Below are 22,760 nucleotides of genomic sequence, written 5' to 3'. Positions count from 1 at the left end.
TCTCAGATTGGGATAGCATTACACCCAAGGAAGAGGTTTCTGATGCTGAAAGATCCGTTAAACTAGAGTGTCCTTACCCAGAGAGCCATTCCAAAAACCACAAGTTCCTCTGTAAAGGGAAGAGTCCATGCAATTGCCAGGTGGTGGTCAATTCAACGCAAACCGGTAACCAAGAGCGCAGGTTTTCCATACGGGTCAATGAGAGATTTAAGAGGTTCACCGTGACCATCATGGAACCGAAAGGAGAGGACTCTGGGACATACTGGTGTCTCTCTGACCGAGGACGGCCACCAGCAAACTATACCAAAATCCACCTGACAGGTGAGAAGTGATATCACGCCTACAAAACACGGCAATACCTGCATGTGAATGTAGATGGAGAATTGTCACTTATTGACAGAGGGATATTTCCGGTTGTGCAAAATCGTGTGTGTGTGTGTGTGTGTGTGTGTGTGTGTGTGTGTGTGTGTGTGTGTGTGTGTGTGTGTGTGTGTGTGTGTGTGTGTGTGTGTGTGTGTGTGTGTGTGTGTGTGTGTGTGTGTGTGTGTGTGTGTGATAAGTGAAAGTGAATGTTAAACCCTCTATCAAGGCCGCTTCCCCGAGAACGCCACCTGGTTTGACTTCTGAATTCCCCACCAGACACCAGTCTTCACCAACAGTCGCTCCTCCCCCAACAAAGAATGGTAATCTGAACAGCCACTTTACAAATATAATATAAATCGATTTTGCTTATATTGTAACGAGTTGGGCAGTTATATATATATATATATATATATATATATATATATATATATATATATATATATATATATATATATATATATATATATATATATATATATATGCATATGTTTTATATTGTGTGTCTCTAAACTGCAGGAAGCTCACTAAGTGCGATTTTGTCTGGGATCCTGAGTGTGTTGTTGCTCGGCTGTCTCCTCTTATCATTCATGATGTACAGACACAGACAGAGAGAGGCACAAGGTCAGAGTTACTCATTTGTTTTGCATTAAATCAAGAATAATGCGTTAGTATTTCTACAATAATGGCCCACAATTGATTAATCGTTAAATGTGGGTGCTTTTAATGTTTTACAACGGAAACAGGGCAAACGATACCGTATATTGGAAACAGAAAGGTATGTGACAAGCCTAATAGAGCAGGTTTTAATCAGGCGTTTGGGTGTTTCAGATTGTCAATTTACGATCCTCTCTCTTCCTTAGATCGAGCGCCCTCCAGCGTCAGAATTGGGGGATGATTTCGTTTTCGATTGTTCCACTCGGACTTTACCTACACTAGAGACCGACTCCGCCCACTACGCCAGTGTTAGGCACCCCGTTTCTGCTCCAGCTGCGCCTCGTCCACCTTCTTCATTCTGCATCTATTCAGCTGTCAACGTCATTCAAAGTGATAGCTAGGTCTAGGCCTACTTAAGGGTTGTAGGCACAGATGTCAACCCCCAACAACAGAAAAACCGTTGTTCTACTGTCAACATTAAAGACTAAGAGCTCAGCTGGTGCAGTTATTTGGCGCGACATAGATCTATTTGACGCTGTATACAGTCTACAAGAAAATATATGCATCACTAGATAATGTACGCTTTACTCCCCCCCCCCCTATATTACTTCAATTGAAGTAATCGTGTATAATATAAAGCAAATAAATGCATGTTTTGCTCCCATTCATAAGTCAAAGCGTTCGCCTAGATGGACATTTTATCTGACCAATGAGCGCACAGGGCGGGGTATCGCCAGTGGAGGCTGGCTGTCGCCTGACCGGATGATGACAGAACTTATTTACTTACTCTCAAGTAGCTTGACGTTTTACAATCAATGATCATATATCGATATCGAATTTTGCTCTTCTCCAGACTGTTGGGTTAGCTGTATGCTCTTATCAAATTTAATTGTAAAAGAAAGGAGAGAGAAAAACAGCTAAAACTCCCGTTTGAACTTTTTTGGTTTGCCAGCAAAAAAGCTAAGCGCAGAGCGTCGCGTTGTCTTCAGACCGTGAGGTGAGCAGAGCAAAGCCTGCTGGGCCGAGGTGCTGCTATGGGGAACCGGGGAATGGAAGATCTGATCCCTCTCATCAACAAACTCCAAGATGCGTTCAGCTCCATCGGCCAGAGCTGCAACCTGGACCTGCCCCAGATAGCTGTCGTCGGCGGCCAGAGCGCTGGGAAAAGCTCGGTCTTGGAAAATTTTGTGGGCAGGTTGGATATAACTTCTAACTTTTAATTGAGGACTCCATAATAACCACAAATACAGAATGAACTCGAGATCTACTGTGTTTCCAAATCGGGTCTTTATTTAAGAAAATTGCAAAGTCATGCGTAAATCTAAAATCGATCAATGCCTCCAATCCGGGAATAACGGAAACTGCCGTGGACTAATCTGGGTACTTTGTTACAACAATTGTTTCAATACAGTTATACAAAGAAAAAACGCGTCGTTCCTATTCACGCATACGCCTGTTACTAAACGTACTAACCCCCAAAAATTAAAGAATAATAATAATCACGATAAGTATAATTCATATGCATGGAAGCACACAGAATCATGACTTGCAACCAAGTATCAGAACACACACTTCCTAAATCAGTATTGTTGCCTAAAAAAGTGCTGACCTGTCACCTAATGGTTTATGTCAAACATTTCCAAAGGTTATGTCTCTTTGTGAACGACAAACCAGGGTTGTAAAAACGTTTTAAAGCTCCCGTATTATACTGCCGGTCAGGTAAATATGCTACGCTCAAGGGCAAGGTACAACATGATTTTGTCATCCCTGATAACCATCAAGGGAATTAGAACCCCTATCAAAGCAACCGTGCTCTTTGTCAGCTGCACAAATACCAGTGTTTTATTTAATTGAAGATTTCGAGAGGGTCTACCAGATAGACTAAACAAACCAAAAAGATGACTAATATTAGTATTTGGTCCATTGTGCTTCCAGTCGAAGCTGTTGGCAATAACAATGTGTTTGTGGCATCTTGCGTGAAATAAATCACTGAATGTAATTCCACAAAAGATGTTTAGACTCTTAGATGCAGCATCATAGTTTAGTTTGATGTCAGTCACCGTCAGGGGTCCATGTCTGGTCTCTTGTTGCGTCTCCTTTGTCCGCTGGGGGGGGGGGGGGGTTCTGAGGAAGACAGTGGGGGCATTGATAGGCTAGCTTTGGTGATGTCACCAGCTGCAGTGACTTATGCCCATGACACACTGCCACCTCCATGCACACACACACACACGCACACGCACACACACACACACACACACACACACACACACACACACACACACACACACACACACACACACACGTTAGCACAAATCCCCCCTAGAAGCAGAGAGCCTCATTGAGATGGTGGGTGAGATGAGAGTTGTTGGTATTCTAGCTGCTCTTCCAGAGAGCCATTGAGCAAAAGGAAGTGAGCAGGGAAGGAGAACGATGCAACATCCCCCAGTGCTTGGTCAGCAGCATAGTGTGTGTGTGTGTGTGTGTGTGTGTGTGTGTGTGTGTGTGTGTGTGTGTGTGTGTGTGTGTGTGTGTGTGTGTGTGTGTGTGTGTGAGTGAGTCAGTGACTGAGTGATTGAGTGAGACAGAGAGAGAGAGCTACCTGTCAATCCTGTTGGGTGCGCGAACACACACACACACACACACACACACACACACACACACACACACACACACACACACACACACACACACACACACACACACACACACACACACACACACACACACACACACAGCCCAGGGAAGTGCATAGCCAGTGGCCTGGAAACACTACAGTTCCACCGAATGTCGATTTCCAGAGACAAAGACAGAGGTTTGGAGCACAGAATTATTTATGTTGTGACTGGAGCATGTTCATGCTACAGTCATATTCAATTATGTTTGCATAAATCTACACATGTACAGAAACGTTAAGGCATGGATTGAAAGTGCCCAACATATTGTTTTGGTAACACAACTGACACAACTGACACCAAACATTACGATAAAAAAACAACGATTATGAAAACATACAAAGAATACAATATAAATGGAGAAATGTCTTTTTCCAAAAGATGTATGCTTTTGTTTAAGCCCTTTATGTATATAGATGACATCGAAACAGATCAACATTACAAATGAAATGAGTCAAAACAAGGCAAAAGGCAAACATGAAGAAATGAACAGAGAAATGAACGATCAACTTAACAAAGAAAGAGTCATGAGTTTCATTAATATGCGCAGGGCAACGGAACAGTGTTTGTCTTTGGTGCACAATCTGCAACCCTGCCAGTGGAACACTTGACGCAGTATCATTGCTTGGTTCACTCTCTGCTTGCTGATTCCTCATTGATGCAAAGCATTAAAAAGACTGAGATAAAGAAGAGTGGTCTTGTTTGCGCGTGTGTGTGTGTGTGTGTGTGTGTGTGTGTGTGTGTGTGTGTGTGTGTGTGTGTGTGTGTGTGTGTGTGTGTGTGTGGGGCTGGTTGGGCGGATAGCTAGGTATGTAGATGCATGTATTTCGGTGTGGGTCAGGGCTACACGCTATTGGAAAAATATACATCCTGTCTGTGTGTGTGTACGTATGTGTGTGTGTGGGTGTTCATGTGCTGATGTTTTTGTGGGTTAATGTGTGCGTTGATTTGCTTATACGTGTGTGTGTGTGTGTGTGTTTGTAGATGTCGTTGTTTGGGTGTGTGGGCTGACGTTTTGTGTGTGTGGATGCGTTGATGCGTGTTTGTGTTTCACAGTAATTCACTGTAATGAAGCTATCTCTCCTCACCACAGGGACTTTCTACCCAGAGGCTCTGGCATCGTCACCCGCCGGCCTCTCGTCCTGCAGCTCATTAACAGTAAATCAGGCAAGGACTGACACACACACACACGTAAACACACATCCTTACATCCACACACACACACACATCCTCACATCCACACCGTGTCCACATCCATGCAAACACACGTACACAGCAGGAACGATTTGATGGACAGGAAGGAACCTGTAGCAGAGTAGAAACACATTGTTAATTTTTAGGCATGTACACACAACCGAACACGCACACAATAATGCACACAATAAAACACTGTTAAGACCATTTAATACAGATGGATCAACATGACTCATTTGACTGGCATCCTGTCTTTAGGCTTCTGCTGTGTAATCTCGCTCGTATCCTCCTACCACTGCTCAACCACAAACTTCTCCTTCCTTCCTCTCCACTGGTCTGCAACATCCTCCCGTTTAGAACATGCTGAGTTCCTGCACTGTAAGAGCCGGAAGTTTGTGGACTTTGAGGAGGTCCGTGCGGAGATCGAGGCAGAGACGGACAGGATCACGGGCTCCAACAAGGGCATCTCGCCCGTCCCTATCAACCTGTGTGTCTACTCCCCAAATGGTAACCATTTCGGGAGACGCACGCAAATCACGAATTGAACAAGTTTGATGAAGCGATGAGGTGCGTTCACACCAAAAGCGGAAGGGAATATTCCATCTTGTGTGAACCGCAAACTTTTCTCGCGAGAGTGAAGCATTGGGGAACTAGTTGATACGAGTGGAAATATTTGAACTTTGAGGCAAATTTCAAATATTTCGACCCGTTTCAACTAGTTTGTGCCGCGCCATTCGAAGCCATACAGGGCGAAAAAAGTCTTTGCAATGACTTTGTATGTACTCGTGCCGCAACCAAAAATTTGCTTGACTTTTAACGTGAATGCACCTTTAAGCAACATTTTTGCAAACTGACATCAAGAAATAGCCTATTGTTATGTGCAAGATCAATGGGGGCCAAGAAAGAATACAAAGTGCCCTGTGTCTTATATGGCCTGTGAAGCCATTTGAGGCTGGCTGTGATCACAGGCTATACCAAAAAGTTGATTAAGGGGGACATAATATACTACCAAGTGTGAGCGTGATTAGCCATTACAAGCCGTTTGAAAATCGGCCTCTTCTGGCAGGCGTGTCCACCTAGATGTATGACGGTCAGATGAGCAACGTTTGCTACAGTCCACTGGGTAGGCTGGTAGACTGATCTATCCAGCACACATCTAGGTGGACACGCCCACGTGATGTCATAAGCGGCCGATTTTCAAAACGGCTTGTAACTGCTAATCACACTCACACCTGGTGGTATAATATGTTACCTTTAACATCGCACGTCCTGCGTCTTTTGCACCAGTGCTGAACCTGACGCTGATAGACCTGCCGGGGATGACCAAGGTTGCCGTGGGCGACCAGCCGGTGGACATCGAGCACCAGATCCGGGACATGCTGCTGCAGTTCATCACCAAGGAGAGCTGCCTGATCCTGGCCGTGACCCCGGCCAACATGGACCTGGCCAACTCCGACGCCCTGAAGATCGCCAAGGAGGTGGACCCGCAAGGTAACACTGTGTGGTGTGTGTGTTTGTGGTGACTTTGAATGGGGAATACCCGACCGTGTTTCCAGTAAGCTTTGTGTTTCTCAGGCCTTCGGACCATCGGAGTGATCACCAAGCTGGACCTGATGGATGAGGGCACAGACGCCCGGGACATACTGGAAAACAAGCTCCTCCCTCTACGCAGGGGTAAGGACACGCAGACACACACGCACACACACGCGGCCCTACACATACGCAAGCACGCACGCACACCGCACAAGCACATATATACACGCACACACACACCCCCACATACATACGCACACACAAACACCGCACACGCACACACATGCGCGCTCCGACACACACACACGTGCACGGCGTTTGGTGCAAGTGGTATGGTGTGCCTCTGGTGAGAAGGGGGATGGACTGCCCCCCGCAGGATACATTGGAGTGGTGAACCGCAGCCAGAAGGACATCGACGGGAGGAAGGACATCTCCGCCGCGCTGGCGGCTGAGAGGAAGTTCTTCCTGTCGCACCCGGCCTACAGACACATCGCTGAACACATGGGCACACCTCACCTGCAGAAGACCCTCAACCAGGTCAGAGCACACACACACACACACACACACAGACACACACACACACACACACACACACACACACACACACACACACACACACACACACAGACATACACACACACACACAGACACATACAGACACACACACACACACAGACATACAGACACACACACAGACCGACAGACAGACAGACAGGCAGGCAGGCAGGCAGGCAGATAGACAGACAGACAGACAGACACACAGACCGACAGACAGACAGACAGGCAGGCAGACAGGCAGACAGACAGACAGACAAGCATATTGAGAGACACAGACAGACGCAGACTCGCACAGAAACATGCATGCATTGAGTGTATAAATTCCACCTTATGTTTAATTTCTCTACGCTTGTTAAAAAAGAACAAAGAAAAACAGAGAGAAAGTCTGATGAAGTGAAAAGATGTCAACCACAGAGCTCGCTCTAGACATCGTCCTGACTACAACTCCCATGGTTCCTTGCAGCAACTCACCAACCACATCAGGGACACCCTGCCCGCGCTGCGCAGCAAGATGCAGAGCCAGCTGCTGTCCCTGGAGAAGGAGGTGGAGGAACACAAGAGCTTCCGCCCGGATGACCCCAACCGCAAGACCAAGGCCCTGCTGCAGTCAGTACTCACATAGGCTCGCAGACACACGTACACACCAAGGGGTGGGCTGGTATAAAAGAGGCGGGTCAATTAAGAATCCTGCGGTCAAAGTAAGGTTGACCAGGGCATACTGGTAATAAAAAAGATGGTCCGGATGTATCAAAACAACCAGTGGTACAAACCATATATACACACTCACTCACAAACGCTCGCACGCAAGCACATACACACCCACACCCACATAAAATCCACACACACACACACACACACACACACACACACAAACACACACACATATAAACACGCACACACATAGTAACGCCCAAACACACACACACACACACGCATGCATTCATGCCGTTTTTTGGGTGCGTGCAGGATGGTGCAGCAGTTTGGCGTGGACTTTGAGAAGTGCATCGAGGGATCAGGCGACCAGGTGGACACCTCCAACCTGTCTGGCGGAGCCAAAATAAACCGCATCTTCCACGAGCGCTTCCCCTACGAGTTGGTCAGGGTGAGTCCGACTGTGACCAATGAACATCTTTTTTTACCGTCGCCGGACGTGAACCCCACACGCAGGCTGGAGGCGATAAAAACGACGTGAATGTGGGCACTACGCACGGTTTATGCAGCCCCACTATGAATTAGTATTTTAAACATTCGGTAGCCTTGTATTTCCTTTTTATCCAAAGCGACTTTCAGTAAGTACATTTGTCAGAAGAAAGAGAAACAAAAATATAATACTTTGGTGAAGTAAGGATATTTATAGAAACAAGTGCCATGCACTTACAATTGCTATAGGTGAACCCATTCCCTGTATCCAACAAAGATAGCTAGGATAAGATGCTAATCGATTCTAAGTACTATTTCTAAGTGCCCAGGACGTCAAACAGGATGTACAATAGCAACAAGAGCATCAGCAAATGTTATGTTGTGGCTGTTGCGTTGTGTACAGCACAGAGAACAAGCCTTATGTTGACGTGTGTGACTGTGTGCGGCGCATGCCTCAGATGGAGTTTGACGAGAAGGAGCTGAGGAAAGAAATAAGTTACGCCATCAAAAACATCCATGGAGTCAGGCAAGTCCATGCAGTTTGGCATCCCCCACACACACACACAAACACAAACACTTCTGCCTTCTCTCTCTGTTTGTCTCCTTCCTACCGACAGGGGCCCAGCCAGGTCCTGTGTAATGAATTCTATATGCCCCCCCCCCCCATCCCCAACATGTTTCTCTTTTCTTCACGGTAGATCAAATCATTTTCACATTGTTTTCATTTAAACTGTTCATGGAAAATGCCTGTCTGCCGTTGCGCACCTCTTCATACAGATGCAGAAGTTCCTGTGTGTGACATCTGGGTCTGCTTATGATTCATGTGTTTCGCTGTTAACTTTGTCCCCGGATCTGCTCTGTTGCCAACGTACTGAACTACAGATCCTGCTGAGGAAATGCCCTCTTGTGTCTCTTTGAGCTTCTGTCCGCGTCTCTCTCATCAACCATGCATTGTCACTTTCAGTTTTACTCTGCTGTTTAATCGTCATCCTGTTGATGTCAGTATTTTACTCCGCTGTCTACTCGTCTTCCCTGTGCTGTCTGTTTACTCTGCTATCTACTCGTCTTCCCTGTGTTGTCTGTTTACTCTGCTATCTACTGGTCTTCCCTGTGCTGTCTGTTTACTCTGCCGTCTACTCGTCTTCCCTTTGCTGTCTGTTTACTCTGCCACCTACTCGTTTTCCCTGTGCTGTTTGTTTACTCTGCCGTCTACTCGTCTTCCCTGTGATGTCTGCTTTTATTTCACTCGGCTGTCTACTCGTCTTCTCTGTGCTCTCTGTTAACTCTGCCATCTACTCGTCATCCCTGTGATGTCTGCGTTTATTTCACTCTACCGTCTACTCGTCATCCCTGTGATGTCTGCGTTTATTTCACTCTGCCGTCTACTCGTCATCCCTGTGATGTCTGCGTTTATTTCACTCTGCCGTCTGCTCGTCATCCCTGTGATGTCTTCGTTTCCCTCTGCTGTAACCTCGTAATTTCTGTGTTTTCTGCTGCCTATTCATCTGTCCTTCATCTCCTGCTGTGGTTCGCCACGTTGGTTTGTGTTTTTGTATGTGTGTCGACGTCTGTGGTACGTGTGTCTCTATCCGTGTGTCCCGTCATTCGTGTGTCCGTCTGTCCTGCAGGACAGGCCTGTTCACCCCCGACCTGGCGTTTGAGGCCATAGTGAAAAAGCAGATCATTAAGCTGAAAGGGCCGTGTCTGAAATGCATCGACCTGGTCATCCAGGAGCTCATCAATACTTTCAGGCAGTGTACCGACAAGGTACGGTGGCGGCATGGACGCCTGCCTGGAGTCAACCCCCCCCTTGTACAGCACAACCCGGGACATGCAATACAAGCTGAAGCGTTTCACACACACACAAGACCCCGCAAACACGCACCCCACATACTAGGGGGGGAGGTCACGGTTCCGGTCAAACAAACCGTATCCTACCGGACGACGCTTGAGTCGCGGTGCGCAAACATGCCCTGTTCGGGGAAGGATTGAAACGTGTGAAGGCAGGAAGGAACGTACCCCGATTTGAGTGCACATTGGATTCGCAGCCATATCGTTTTTATAAAGAGTGATGCTTTGTATGAGTGGGACTTCTTTCAGACTATAGTTATACTCTTGGTTATTATATTCACAGCCAGTCACAAGGACGACAATGGATGACCTGTGATTGAGAGCCAGAGGGAACGCGGGTCAGTAGAAAGCACTAACGTTAGAGAACGGTGATCGAAGAGATCGCGCAGTTCTTTAAAGGTGACACATTATACCACCAGGTGTGAGAGTCAGCAGTTACAAGCCATTTCCAAAATCGGCCTCTTCTGCCATCATAGGTGGGCGTTTCCACCTAGATGTAGGACGGATAGATGAGCAACGTTGGCTACAGTCCACTGGGTAGGCTGGGGGACTGATTTATCCAGCAAACCTCTAGTGCCGCGTTTCCACTGCAGGGTGCGGAACGGATCGGATCGCAAAGGTGCGGTAGGGAGGGGGCGGTAAAGCCCAGCTCAGTTCCGAGGTCGCGTTTCCACTGCCGACAGTACCCTTGGTGGTAGGCCGGATGTCGATCGCCGCGGCAGCTACGTAAAACATCGTAAACAACGTCTTCCTCCCCAAAAATGCAGACGAACGTCTCCACCTCCTTGCTCGCCCAAGCAAGCTTTTTACGCGACATGTTAATTGTAAAGAATAATACCTCGAGGCTACTGTTTGTTTGTTTTTTATCCCCGTGTCACCCGGAAGTGATGATTCTGTCGATCAACGGAGGGGGGGTGTAGCTAGAATTTCACGGGACCCTTTCAGGCGTCTGGTCTCGTTTTGGGTACCGCAACGGAGGAGTCCCGAGAATGGGGCCGGAACGGGTACGGCAAAGTCCGGGTCACGCCCACTTTTGGCGGTGGAAACGCGACCCGACCCGCACCTTTGCGATCCGATCCGTTCCGCACCCTGCAGTGGAAACGCGCCATAAGAGACCACTTGTGATGTCAGAAGCGGCCCATTTTCAAAACGGCTTGTAATGGCTGATCACACCTAGTGGTATAATGTGTCCCCTTTAAGTCCGGTAACATAAGGGCTGCCGTGTGGAAAAAACAGGATTGGCAAAGAGTTGCAGACCAATCAGCAGCAGTCCTCGACACGGCCAATTTATACTCTTATAACTAACATACTTCTAACCACTCGGATCGATCTATACAAGGGAAAGGACTAAAGACTTCGGCGTCTACAGGATTCACAGTCATATTAGGCAGTTGAAGACGCGGGAAATTAAGAAATATACATCGTTAGGATAATTGCATTTATCAGCTGGAGCGAAGACGATGCTAAACGCCACCTAGGGGGCTGTCAACCTGGGTGCCTGACACCGGGATTCCACCGGACACGTTACGGCCGTGTTACGGCTGCGGCACGGAACGGCTGCGACTTCTGCCCTGCGTGCATTTCCACCGGGCGCGTTACGGCAGCGCAGCGGCAGCCGTATTCACGCGAGATCACGAGATCACGCGATAATCCTAAACCTGATGTATTCATCTTCCACTCCCAAAACTACTGCAATTAAATGCCACGCTTTGTCCTTCCGGCCATTGTCCTTATAAAAAGGATGATTTGGTACATAAATGACTTCATGTTGGCATGCGTAACGCGTCCGGTGGAATCCCGGCGTCAGTCAATGAGAGTTTGAAGACAATTATACATGAAGCTGACACCCCATGCTGCAATGCAGGAGGCGTCCCTGAATGCATGTGGGGATGGCTGGTGAACCTCTGCACATTGACTGCGCAATGCACAACAGATGTGCAGCCTCAATCAGCCCCAGAGTCCAATCAGTCTGATGAGGGCCAGGTGAGGCTGCTTAAACCAGCCATGATCGACACACGCACTTCCCATAGGCCCATTGGTTTCTGTTGTGTAATGTTTATTTTTCATTTTAAAGAAGAGATACACAATAGTATATATATATTAAGAAACGATACTACTCTTCTATGTGAGGATAGACATTCATGTTAGGGCATGGACAGGAAACGTAGCACTTGATGCCAAAGTGAGCCTGCCCTGGGGTCATTCAGATAGAATAAACGTTTAGTACCGAATTGAACCGAAAACCATGACGAAATAATGGAACCGTGACATCACCTGAATCGTTACACCCCTAACACACACATGTGCGCACATAGTCACACACACATGCCAATACATAAAACACGTCTCGGATGACAATGAAGAACTTCCTTAATTGTGTTTCTGTGCTTCGTGATTTTAACGTGTTTATTTGAAGCGAGAACGACAGTCGCACGTTGACAAATACTGGTCATTCATTTGAGTAAATCCTTACGATTCATTTCTGAGCAGGAACATGCATATTGTCTGTGGTAAAAAAAATGAAAACTAACTGAACTAAATTTCTTCCGTAGTGCTGCTATATTCTTTCCTCTGCCTTTTTTTATTTGCATTTTATTCTTCTCAAACATGTGCTCCACTATCCCATTCGCTCCCTCCTCCTTCTTCTTCTCACTACTTCCACTTTGGCTTTGAATTGCGCCCCCCTCACTTTGTCCCCCTACACCCACTCCCATTGAAACTCCAACTCCCATGATGCCCACTGCAGGACAGGCCTGTTCACCCCCGACCTGGCGTTTGAGGCCATAGTGAAAAAGCAGATCATTAAGCTGAAAGACCCTTGTCTGAAATGCGTTGACCTCGTCGTCTCCGAGCTCGCGGCGCTGATCATGAAGTGCACGGATAAGGTAAACAGGCCAACCAGAACCAAATGTGGGCATAACTCACTCAATCAAAGCTCAGGAACGTCAATAGCTTATAGCCTGACTGTTCAAAAAGACTACAGAAAACACAGACTACTTTCTTGCTTGTCCTTGTCTGGTGTTGTTTCCCCATCCTCGTCTAATCTTGTGCAATCACTACCCCTCCCTGTTTAATTTAATAAAAGTCTTAATTCACACCCTCCGCCGACACCAGATGCCTAGATGTTGGTTTGGTTCTCTGGATTTTTTTCAATGAGCGATCCTTCCCCTCCCACCCCCCCCCCCCCACCCCAAGCTTTAGCCCCCCGCGAATCCACGTCCCTCATCATAATCCTTCACTCACATTAAGAAGGAACACTTTCACCACACAGCTTCCGCGTTTCACACCCTTGTGTTGTCAAAGAGAGGAAAGGTCTCCAGTTAGAGTATGGAGCAATCCCTTTCCCTGTCTCACCCTCATCCCATACACACGCAGGCACTCACACAGACACACACACACACACAGACACACACACACACACACACACACACACACACACACACACACACACACATACACACACATATACACACAGGCACGCAGCCCTAATATCTCAAACCCCTGCATTAACATTGGATCACCTCTTCATTTACTAATGTGTATCTACCATATTCTTCCTGATCATAACTCCCTGAGATTCTGCATGGCACCCGCGTCTGATTATTAATCAACAATCGTTGTGTCTGGTCCGAGCAAAGCTAACCTAGCTAACCTTTCCTTTTTCTTTTTACCATCCAAATTCCTATGTGACATTGTGCTCTCCTCAAGGTGGAGAAGGGGAAAAACAATCCTGCATGTCTGTGCCTGCGCTGCAACCTGTCGCAAAACACCCAGCCATCTGCATGTATTCCTGGATGAAATTCCCCCACTGTAAACCCCGTTGCTATCGTCGTCCTGGGGTACCTGGTGTAAAACCCTTATCCCCGTGTAGTCCCGTGTCAGTCCTGTTCCTTGTGTCCAACCAACCCGACGTGGGTACCTGCAGCTGTGTGTGCCTGTCCCTACAGCTCACCTCCTACCCCAGACTGAGAGAGGAGACAGAGCGAATCGTCACCACCCACGTCCGAGACAGAGAGAGTAAAACCAAAGATCAGGTGCGTGTGTGTGCGCTCGAGTTCAAAGTCAAAGTCAAAGTCAAAGTGTGTTTATTGTTGCATGTACCAAATTGCTTCAGCACAGCAAAATTCTTACGACTTGGCAAGCATCATTCATCTACGCAGTAGACGTCATACATATAACAAAAATAACATAAAACTCTATAACACTATGACAATAAACCATATAAAATGTAACATTAACATACAACAATTTAAAAAACAACATATATCTCTGTAGCACTATGACATTATAACAATATAACATTAACATTCCACAATTAGAGTACAGTAGAAGGGCTAGCAGCAGTTTAGGTGTGAATAGAGAATAAGTTAAAAAGAAATGCTAAGGATAAGTTAAAAGTTTTTAAAATTGTGCAAATATATATAGTTCCTGTGGGGTGAACGCAGGAAGCATCAATGTGTAAAACAAAGGATGAGCGTGTATGTGTGTGTCCTCTACGTTACGTGACCATCTTGGGGAAACAGAAACATTGATTGACCAACTCTACTGTGTGCTTTCGGAACATGTCTGGGATTGTGTCTGTGCGTGCGTGTTTATGTGTGAATGTTTGGTCACATTGTCGTCCATGTGTGCATACAGGTGTTGCTGCTGATTGACATAGAGCTGTCCTACATCAACACAAACCATGAGGACTTCATCGGTTTTGCCAAGTATGAAATAGACTAGACGTTGGTCATTCCTGAAAGAATGTTAAAGGTGACATATTATACCACCAGGTGGGAGTGTGATTTTACAAGCCGTTTTCGAAAATCTGCCTCTTCTGACATCACAAGTGGGCGTGTCCACCTAGATGTATGAAGGATAGATGAGCAACGTTTGCTACAGTCCATTAGGTAGGCTGGTAGACTGATCTATCTAAAACACATCTAGGTGGACATGCCAACTTGTGATGTCAAAAGAGGCAGATTTTCAAAACTGCTTGTAACGGCTAATCACACTCACACCTGGTAGTTTAATGTGTCACCTTTAATGATTTTCTTGATATGTTCGAGTGACTAACATGTTACCTCCCTTTTCCAGCGCACAAACAAGAAGTGCATCAAACGCAACTAAGAAGAGAGTTATGCCTAACCAGGTACTGAATACAAACACACAGTTTGCCAGAAATGATTCCAATATTTAATTTAAAGGTACAATATGCAAAAAGTAAAAGGGGTGGCAGAGTTATTTTTGCGCATTGTACCTTTAAAGTCGAATATAAATATTAGAACTTTGAATAAGGCTTTTGGTATAATCTGCTACTTTATAATAATACTATTACTATAGTATACTATTATTTTTCTATTATTGTTATTATCATTACTACTATATTTGCCTTGCTTAGTGCATTCATATTTATTCCTTTTCATTTGAGTCATTCAGCAGATGTATTTGATAAATGTCAGCAGTGAGCAGGTAGAGGTAAGACTTTACATGATACCTGAGGATGCGTGGAGTCAATCAGTTGTCCTTTGTGTGCTCAGGTGATCCGCAGAGGGTGGCTGACCATCAACATCAGCATTATGAAGGGAGGATCCAAGGACTACTGGTTTGTCCTCACCGCCGAGTCCCTCTCCTGGTATAAGGATGAAGAGGTAACTGTGTGTGTGTGTGTGTGTGTGTGTGTGTGTGTGTGTGTGTGTGTGTGTGTGTGTGTGTGTGTGTGTGTGTGTGTGTGTGTGTGTGTGTGTGTGTGTGTGCGTTTGCTTTATTGACCTCTTGTCTGTGTGTGTGTGTGTGTGTGTGTGTGTGTGTGTGTGTGTGTGTGTGTGTGTGTGTGTGTTTGTGTGTGTGGGGGTGTCTTGTAAGGAGAAAGAGAAGAAGTACATGCTGCCTCTTGACAATCTGAATCTCAGGGATGTGGAGAAGGGCTTCATGTCCAGCAAACACGTGTTCGCCATCTTCAACACGGAGCAGAGGTGTGTGCTTTTTTTTGTGTGTGTGTTAATACGTCATGCATACAACTGTATACAAGCCATTGGTTCTCATTCACAAGCAAGCACACGCAAACACAGACACATGTCCGCAGCAATGCACGCACACGCGCACAATGTAGACCAATGGATTGATCGGTTCAATTCATTCATCCATTGTGTGCATGCGTGTCTGTTTGTCTGAGTGTTTGCATGTTTTTGTGTGTGTGTGTTGCTACAGGAACGTGTATAAAGACCTCCGGCAGATCGAGCTGGGCTGTGACACCCAGGAGGATGTGGACAGCTGGAAGGCCTCCCTCCTACGAGCCGGGGTGCATCCTGAGAAAAGCCAGGTGCTCCCCACATGTACAGCGTTCACACCCCTTATTCACACCCGATGAGTGGGTGGGATGGCATTACGGATAGGAATCAGAACGGAGCTCACGATACGATATCACAACGATCTTTTGCCATCTTGTGCCGTTCTGTAAATATTGTGATTGTGTAAAACTTGCGATCGAATGTTACGTTTCTGATGTGCCGTTTTGTCTTTTGTGTGGTTTAACGTATGGGTTGAACGTTGGGGTTTGGGTTTGGTCTTTCACTGTCACTGTTATTGTTTCTGTGAAAGTGGATGAACAGAACAGAACATGAGAATCTGTCCCAGCGGCTGGAGAATACACTATAGCGCCCCCTGTAGGATGGCAAAAAATGTCGAACGGATCCCTATGAATTGTCTAAGTAGGAAAGCAATGCTGCCCTATTCCTGAAGGCCAGTCTTTGTGAAATTAAAACTCTTTGACCTTTGACCTGCCAGGGCGACGGCGATGAGACAATGACCTCTGGGGACAGCGTGTCCATGGACCCCCAGCTGGAGAGACAAGTGGAGACCATCCGCAACCTGGTGGACTCCTACATCGGCATCGTCAACAAGTCCATCCGGGACTTCATGCCCAAGACCATCATGCACCTGATGATCAACAGCGTAGGTCTTTCACTCAGGAGGCTTCCTAGTCGTGAGGCCGTTGCTGCGTCTTGCTTCCAGATGATTCTGAATCAGTGAGGCAGAGTGCGTGGAGCACCGTATGGACAGTGGTCGATGTTGTTGGCCTCCCTCGGAGAGTGTGTAAAAGCTCATAGTGTTCAAAATCGAGCTGAAACAGAAGCTTCACTTAAAGGGACTCTCACCTTTGTTGCATTTGAGAATTACAGCACATTCAAATCATCCCGCCTTCCTCCAATGCCCCACCCCCTAAGCGTTATTTTTTAGAGTACAAAACTAAGCGTTATTTTTTAGAGTACTGTAACGACCTCGCCGGTGACATAATGATGTCGAGTCATTAGTAGTTGAAGGTAGTTTTAATGAACCAAAACCAGGTCACTGAAACCCGTAACATTGTAACCAACGGCAGAAAACCGACACAAAACAAACCCCGGTTACCCCGGCAACCCCCAACACGGTCTCACTCGCGTGCAGGCCCCCACCCTCCTGTTCTTCCAAGGCCCTCCCCCAGCTGACCTAATGATTCGCCCCCACGCTGATTGACAAGAAGAACATTACAATACATGCACATAGAACAACTGGCATAGCGGACAACGAAATATAATGTAACACATAACACACAAACTATTTAACTGTCCCAGGGTCGCTACAGTACAAAAGTTCTAGACTCCCATGGGTTATGTTTAGACTCCCAGGGGTCATAATATCTACCAGGGGTCTAGTAAACAAGAAATTTAGCAGGTGGCTCACTGTAATTTTATGGGCTTCGTGTGATACCGTTTTGAGGCCCCATGTTGAAGGACAGTGGTCCCACTGAGTATAAGAAAGGTGTATAAGCATTACAAACAGAGTAGCGGGACAACGTAGCGTCTGAGGCCGAAATGGGTCCCCTAATCGGACTGAATGGTGCGGTTGGGTGCCAACGGTCTGGAGGTCTTCCTGTAGCTCCAGAGTAGCGGGACAACGTCGCGTCTGAGTCCGAAATGGGTCGCGTAATCGGACTGAGTGGTGCGGTTGGGTGCCAACGGTCTGGAGGTCTTCCTGTAGCTCCAGAGTAGCGGGACAACGTCGCGTCTGAGTCCGAAATGGGTCCCGTAATCGGACTGAGTGGTGCGGTTGGGTGCCAACGGTCTGGAGGTCTTCCTGTAGCTCCAGAGTAGCGGGACAACGTCGCGTCTGAGTCCGAAATGGGTCCCGTAATCGGACTGAGTGGTGCGGTTGGGTGCCAACGGTCTGGAGGTCTTCCCGGAGCTCCAGAGTAGCGGGACAACTTCGCGTCTGAGTCCGAAACGGGTCCCCTAATCGGACTAAGTGGTGCGGTTGGTTGCCAACGGTCTGGAGGTCCTGAGAATCATCCAGGGGAGCGGGACCACTTGGCTTCTGAGGCCGAATCGGGTCCCCTTGTCGGACTGAATGGTGCAGTTGGTGGCCAACAGTCTGGAGGTCTTCCTGAGGCTCCAGAGGAGGGTAACTCTGTGAGTCTGAGTCCGAGATGAGTCCCCTAATCGGACTGAATGGTGCAGTTTCAGTACGCCGTGGACCACTTTGGTCTGCCATCGTCAGTCGCTACGGTAGCTACTCGCTACTGTCTGCCGTGGAATCAAAACAAACCCTCTAGTTGAGGACGCGCCTTGATGACGCGGGCCCGAATGCGCCACAAGAAGCAGACGGAAAACCTTATATATCCATGCAGCAAACAGACAGGTCTGTCGGCCAATAAGGTCATTCGGTCCGAAGAATTTTATTGGTTGAAGTTTTCACTAAATATTATGAGAGTAAAATAATTGTTTGTTTTTACTCCTGGTGGGTCTGTCTTGCATATTAGAGTGTTATTACCTTATTAATACCAATTTAACCTTATCCAAAAAAAGTGTAAAAATGCAACAAAGGTAAGAGTCCCTTTAAAGAGCCAGTGAACTTAAAACAGTTTTTTCATAACACGCCTCCTTCTTTCCGGTAGTTCTCAGCCTGGAACCCGTTTTATTCCAAACCTCAGTGTTTGTATTCCAGCTCAAATCGATGGGGCTGACAGCATAACTCATTTTACATTTACATTTAGGGCATTTAGCAGACGCTTTTATCCAAAGCGACTTACATCGGTTAATACACACATTGACACACCGACGGCAGAGTCAACCCTGCAAGGCGACCGCCAGCTCATCAGGAGCAGTGAGGGTTAAGTGTCTTGCTCAGGGACACATCAACACTCAGCTAGGAGGAGCTGGGGATCGAACTAGCAACCTTTCGGTTACAAAACAACGGCTCTACCTCCTGAGCTAAGCCGACCCTAAAACTCCTCATGCCTTCCGCCAGGCTAAGAACTTCATCCACGCCGAGCTGCTGGCCTACCTGTACGAGGACCAGAACAGCCTGATGGAGGAGTCTCCCGAGCAGGCCCAGAGGAGGGACGAGATGCTGAAGATGTACCAGGCCCTCAAGGAGGCGCTGGTAATCATCGGAGACATCAGCACCAGCACCATCTCTGCTCCCCTGCCGCCTCCCGTGAACAATGACTGGCTGGCCAAGGAACCCAGGTAACAACAGCTGACAGAGCGCCCCGACGACAAGGGGCTTGATGCTCGCCATAGCCAGCAGGTGGTAGCGCTCGCCACGATGGGGTTGTGTATCTAGGGAGGTCATCAAGTCATCATGGAAAATAAAAAGTGCAGAAACTTCAACACAATTGGCGGAATAAATACAGTGATGGGATTAGGTTTCGTAGCGTAGATCCCGTTCCGTATCCAACTCCGTGTCCAATGTTTGGTCAACATTACAACTAAGAAGAGTTATGCCGAACCAGTTCCTGAATGTAAATACACAGCTCGCCAGAAATGATTCTAATATTTAATTTAAAGGTACAATATGTCAAAAGGAAAAAGGCGAAGGAGTGTTATATTTTCACATTGTACCTTTAAGTCTAAACTTATAGCTTAAACTATGAGGTATAAACTAACCCTAACCCTAGTGAGAGCACCAGCAGTGACCTGCCGCCTGTCTCCGTGTCATCTCTTCTCGTCCCAGTCCTCCCACGGCGTCTCGCGCGGCCGCCACCGCGGCCCCCCCACCCGTTCGGCCCCCCGTGGCGAGGGGGCCAGCCGCCGGGGGCCCACCCCTCCCCCTCAACCCGTCCCCTGCGTTCGGGGTCCCGTCCATCCCCTCCAGACCGGGCCCCCCGGGGGCCTACGGACTACCCGCGGACCCCGGCGCTGCCCAGAGGATGCCCTCCCGGCCCGCCCGCATCCCCCCCGTCATTCCAGGGTGAGAGTGGCCGGCTGGCCGCAGGCTGAAGCACAGCACACAGGGCCTTAACGGGGCCTCGAACCGTTTTAAAGGTGACGTGTTGTACCGCCAGGGATGAGCGTGGTTTAGCCGCTTCGGCCTCTCCTGACGTCACAAGTGGGCGTGTCCACCTAGGTGTTTGACTGATGGATGAGCAACGTGTGCTACGGTCCACGTGGTAGGCTGGTGGACTGATCTGTCCCGCACACATCTAGGCGGACCCGCCCACTTGTGATGTCAGAAGAGGCCGATTTTCAAAGACGGCTTGTAACGGCTATTCACACTCACACCTGGTGGTATAATATGTCACGTTTAAGAAGGAATTAGAACGAAATGCATGAATGATAATACTTTTATGTGACAACAAAGTCATAAGATAATGTAAGCAAATGTGTGTCAGGTGAAGAAAGGCATGAAGGCCTGATTGGTGTGTGGAGTCCAGAGTTGTACCTTGCTGATGACATCATACTGTAGATTTTCCTCGATCACTCAACTTAATTCTCTCTCTCTCTCTCTCTCTCTCTCTCTCTCTCTCTCTCTCTCTCTCTCTCTCTCTCTCTCTCTCTCTCTCTCTCTCTCTCTCTCTCTCTCTCTCTCTCTTTGTCTCTCTCTGCAGTCGAAGACCCCCCGCTGCTCCCACCAGACCTACTATCATACGCTCCTCGGAGCCGTCCTTGCTTGACTAGACATATTTACACTTATTATAAGGTTTTTCATTATTTTCTCCTTGGTCTAAATAGGATGTTAGGGATGTAATCCATTTTATATTCTTGTATTTTTATCAATGTATTACTACTATATTTGGTAATCCTTAAGGGTAAGTAAACCCCTAAATCAACGGTTCCGATGGTTCTCACCAAGTGTTGGTGAACATTTCTAATATGCTCTGCTAAAATATATGTTAAGTTCCTACACAGTTCCTACAGATATTCTCTGTGAAATACAAAAGGTAAGCTACATCCGGCTTATAACGCTTTTAAAGAGTGGTTGTTTTCTATTGGCTGAGCACCCTGGCACAAGCGAGTGTGATGCAAGTTTTGAACGCCACTCACACTTGCTGCTATGGAAACCAATGTGTCAATTTTTTCTAAAATCTTTATGACTGTCAACTTTTCAACTTTTGGGCAGAAGTTCTGCTAAACAGGGTTTTACTTTTCCTTAAATAAGTTATATGCAGAAGTTTCAAAAAGCATCCTGCATGTCTATTTTTAAGGCATTATTACACTTTCAGTGTTATAAAAAGGGAAGATTTCTTTTTACTGAATCATTTAATTATGGGATGAGGAAATGATCTGAAATTGACTTTATGCTGCCTCTTTTTGAACTGAGAAAGCTGTATTGTTTGTACGCCCAATGGCAAAATTGCACAAGAAGTCAAATAAACGCTCCATATTTCATGTTTTGATCAAATATTGATTTTGTATACTGCCTTTTATTCGCAACTATATTCGCATCTGTAATTGTTGCACGACATTGTTATGACCGGTCAGAAGACTCCATTTGGTCCAAATGTAATATGTACAGTATGTTATGCGTGAATAGATTGTCAGTATTGGTGTTCTATTGGCTGTCAAAATGCTTAATTTCACGGACCAATTCAACTAAAAGCTGAAGGGATAAAGAGCAGACACACGAGTTCATGTCCAACATCAAGTTTCTAGTGGTAGTTTTTATAATGAGTTGTTTGGAATCATGTTGTTGGAAAAAACATAAATCCAAGTGTCTCTTGAACCTAAAGCCTTGTCCTACTGATTGACTTTGCTGGTTGATCCCAGAATGGTTGAAACACGACACTAGTGCCAATATGGATGACGGATTGTGTGATCATGAATGAACTGGGACCAAATAAAGGAACTAAAGCTGTTGCACCTCCTTCTATATGTCTGTTTTTTTTTAACACACCATCCAAAATAAAGAATTCCCCCTCGCTTACTCCTTTATATTATCCTCCATTGACCCGCGTCTAGCAGATCAGATCGCATATTCTGAAACTAGTTGTTCACTTACCAGTAGAGGGCGCCTATCGCACTCCTTTTGATCACTGGTTAGACACAAATAGAAGTCATTGTCATCTGCGTGTTTAGGTGATGAGATAGAACTCTGCATCACCATCGTCATTGTGTTTCTAGTAGTAACAAGCTGTTTTATTGTTTTGAGTTGAAGTACAAGAGTCAACTATTGTACGTTGGAATCCTTCACTCTCAAGAGTGTTTAGGTCTATGCTTATAGTTCATCCAGGCGTGGAAGTTTCCAGTTTAAAAATGACTGCCTTGTGTTCATCTCAGATGAGACTGGGTGTTTACTCCACTGAAACGGCCTTCAGCTAATGCTAAATCAACAAGTATTCCCTTGGGTAAGATATATATATATATATATATATATATATATATATATATATATATATATATATATATATATATATATATATATATATATATATATATATATACACACACACGTGTACTAGCATGCCCTGGAGTCACATGTTTAACTTTGCCAGGTAAATAACACACAATAAACACACACGTTATCTTTTCTTTTTTTTTCCAGAGCAGAGCAGTC

The 22,760-nt window shown here is 46.5% G+C and overlaps 1 protein-coding gene across 2 annotated transcripts; it reads left to right on the top strand.

The window, feature by feature from the left end:
• Positions 1-1,414: 1,414 nt before the first annotated feature.
• Positions 1,415-22,074, top strand: dnm2b (dynamin 2b). Of its 2 annotated transcripts, none has more exons than XM_030350778.1 (20): positions 1,415-2,212; positions 4,783-4,856; positions 5,241-5,390; positions 6,171-6,374; positions 6,459-6,557; positions 6,793-6,953; positions 7,438-7,580; positions 7,941-8,076; positions 8,573-8,640; positions 12,712-12,850; positions 13,913-13,999; positions 14,604-14,674; positions 15,045-15,099; positions 15,488-15,598; positions 15,813-15,922; positions 16,158-16,269; positions 16,734-16,901; positions 19,233-19,453; positions 19,941-20,177; positions 20,815-22,074. In XM_030350778.1, exons 1-20 carry the CDS (start codon positions 2,052-2,054, stop codon positions 20,882-20,884), a joined length of 2,577 nt encoding a protein of 858 aa, XP_030206638.1. In that variant the 5' UTR covers positions 1,415-2,051; the 3' UTR covers positions 20,885-22,074. The 2 variants fall into 2 exon arrangements, with proteins under 2 accessions (XP_030206638.1, XP_030206637.1); XM_030350777.1 differs by lacking the exon at positions 12,712-12,850 and adding an exon at positions 9,743-9,881.
• Positions 22,075-22,760: the final 686 nt, after the last annotated feature.

Source organism: Gadus morhua, chromosome 3 (assembly GCF_902167405.1).
Source record: "Gadus morhua chromosome 3, gadMor3.0, whole genome shotgun sequence".
NCBI classification, from domain to species: domain Eukaryota; kingdom Metazoa; phylum Chordata; class Actinopteri; order Gadiformes; family Gadidae; genus Gadus; species Gadus morhua.
This window is presented reverse-complemented; position numbering and strand designations above follow the sequence as displayed.

Bases quoted from the DNA above. Each gene is read 5' to 3' on its own strand.
- dnm2b (XM_030350778.1), top strand. From the start codon at position 2,052: ATGGGGAACCGGGGAATGGAAGATCTGATCCCTCTCATCAACAAACTC. The intron at 14,000-14,603 runs GTGCGTGTGTGT...GTGTGCATACAG, and splicing joins AGAGTAAAACCAAAGATCAG to GTGTTGCTGCTGATTGACAT. The intron at 14,675-15,044 runs GTATGAAATAGA...TCCCTTTTCCAG, and splicing joins GACTTCATCGGTTTTGCCAA to CGCACAAACAAGAAGTGCAT.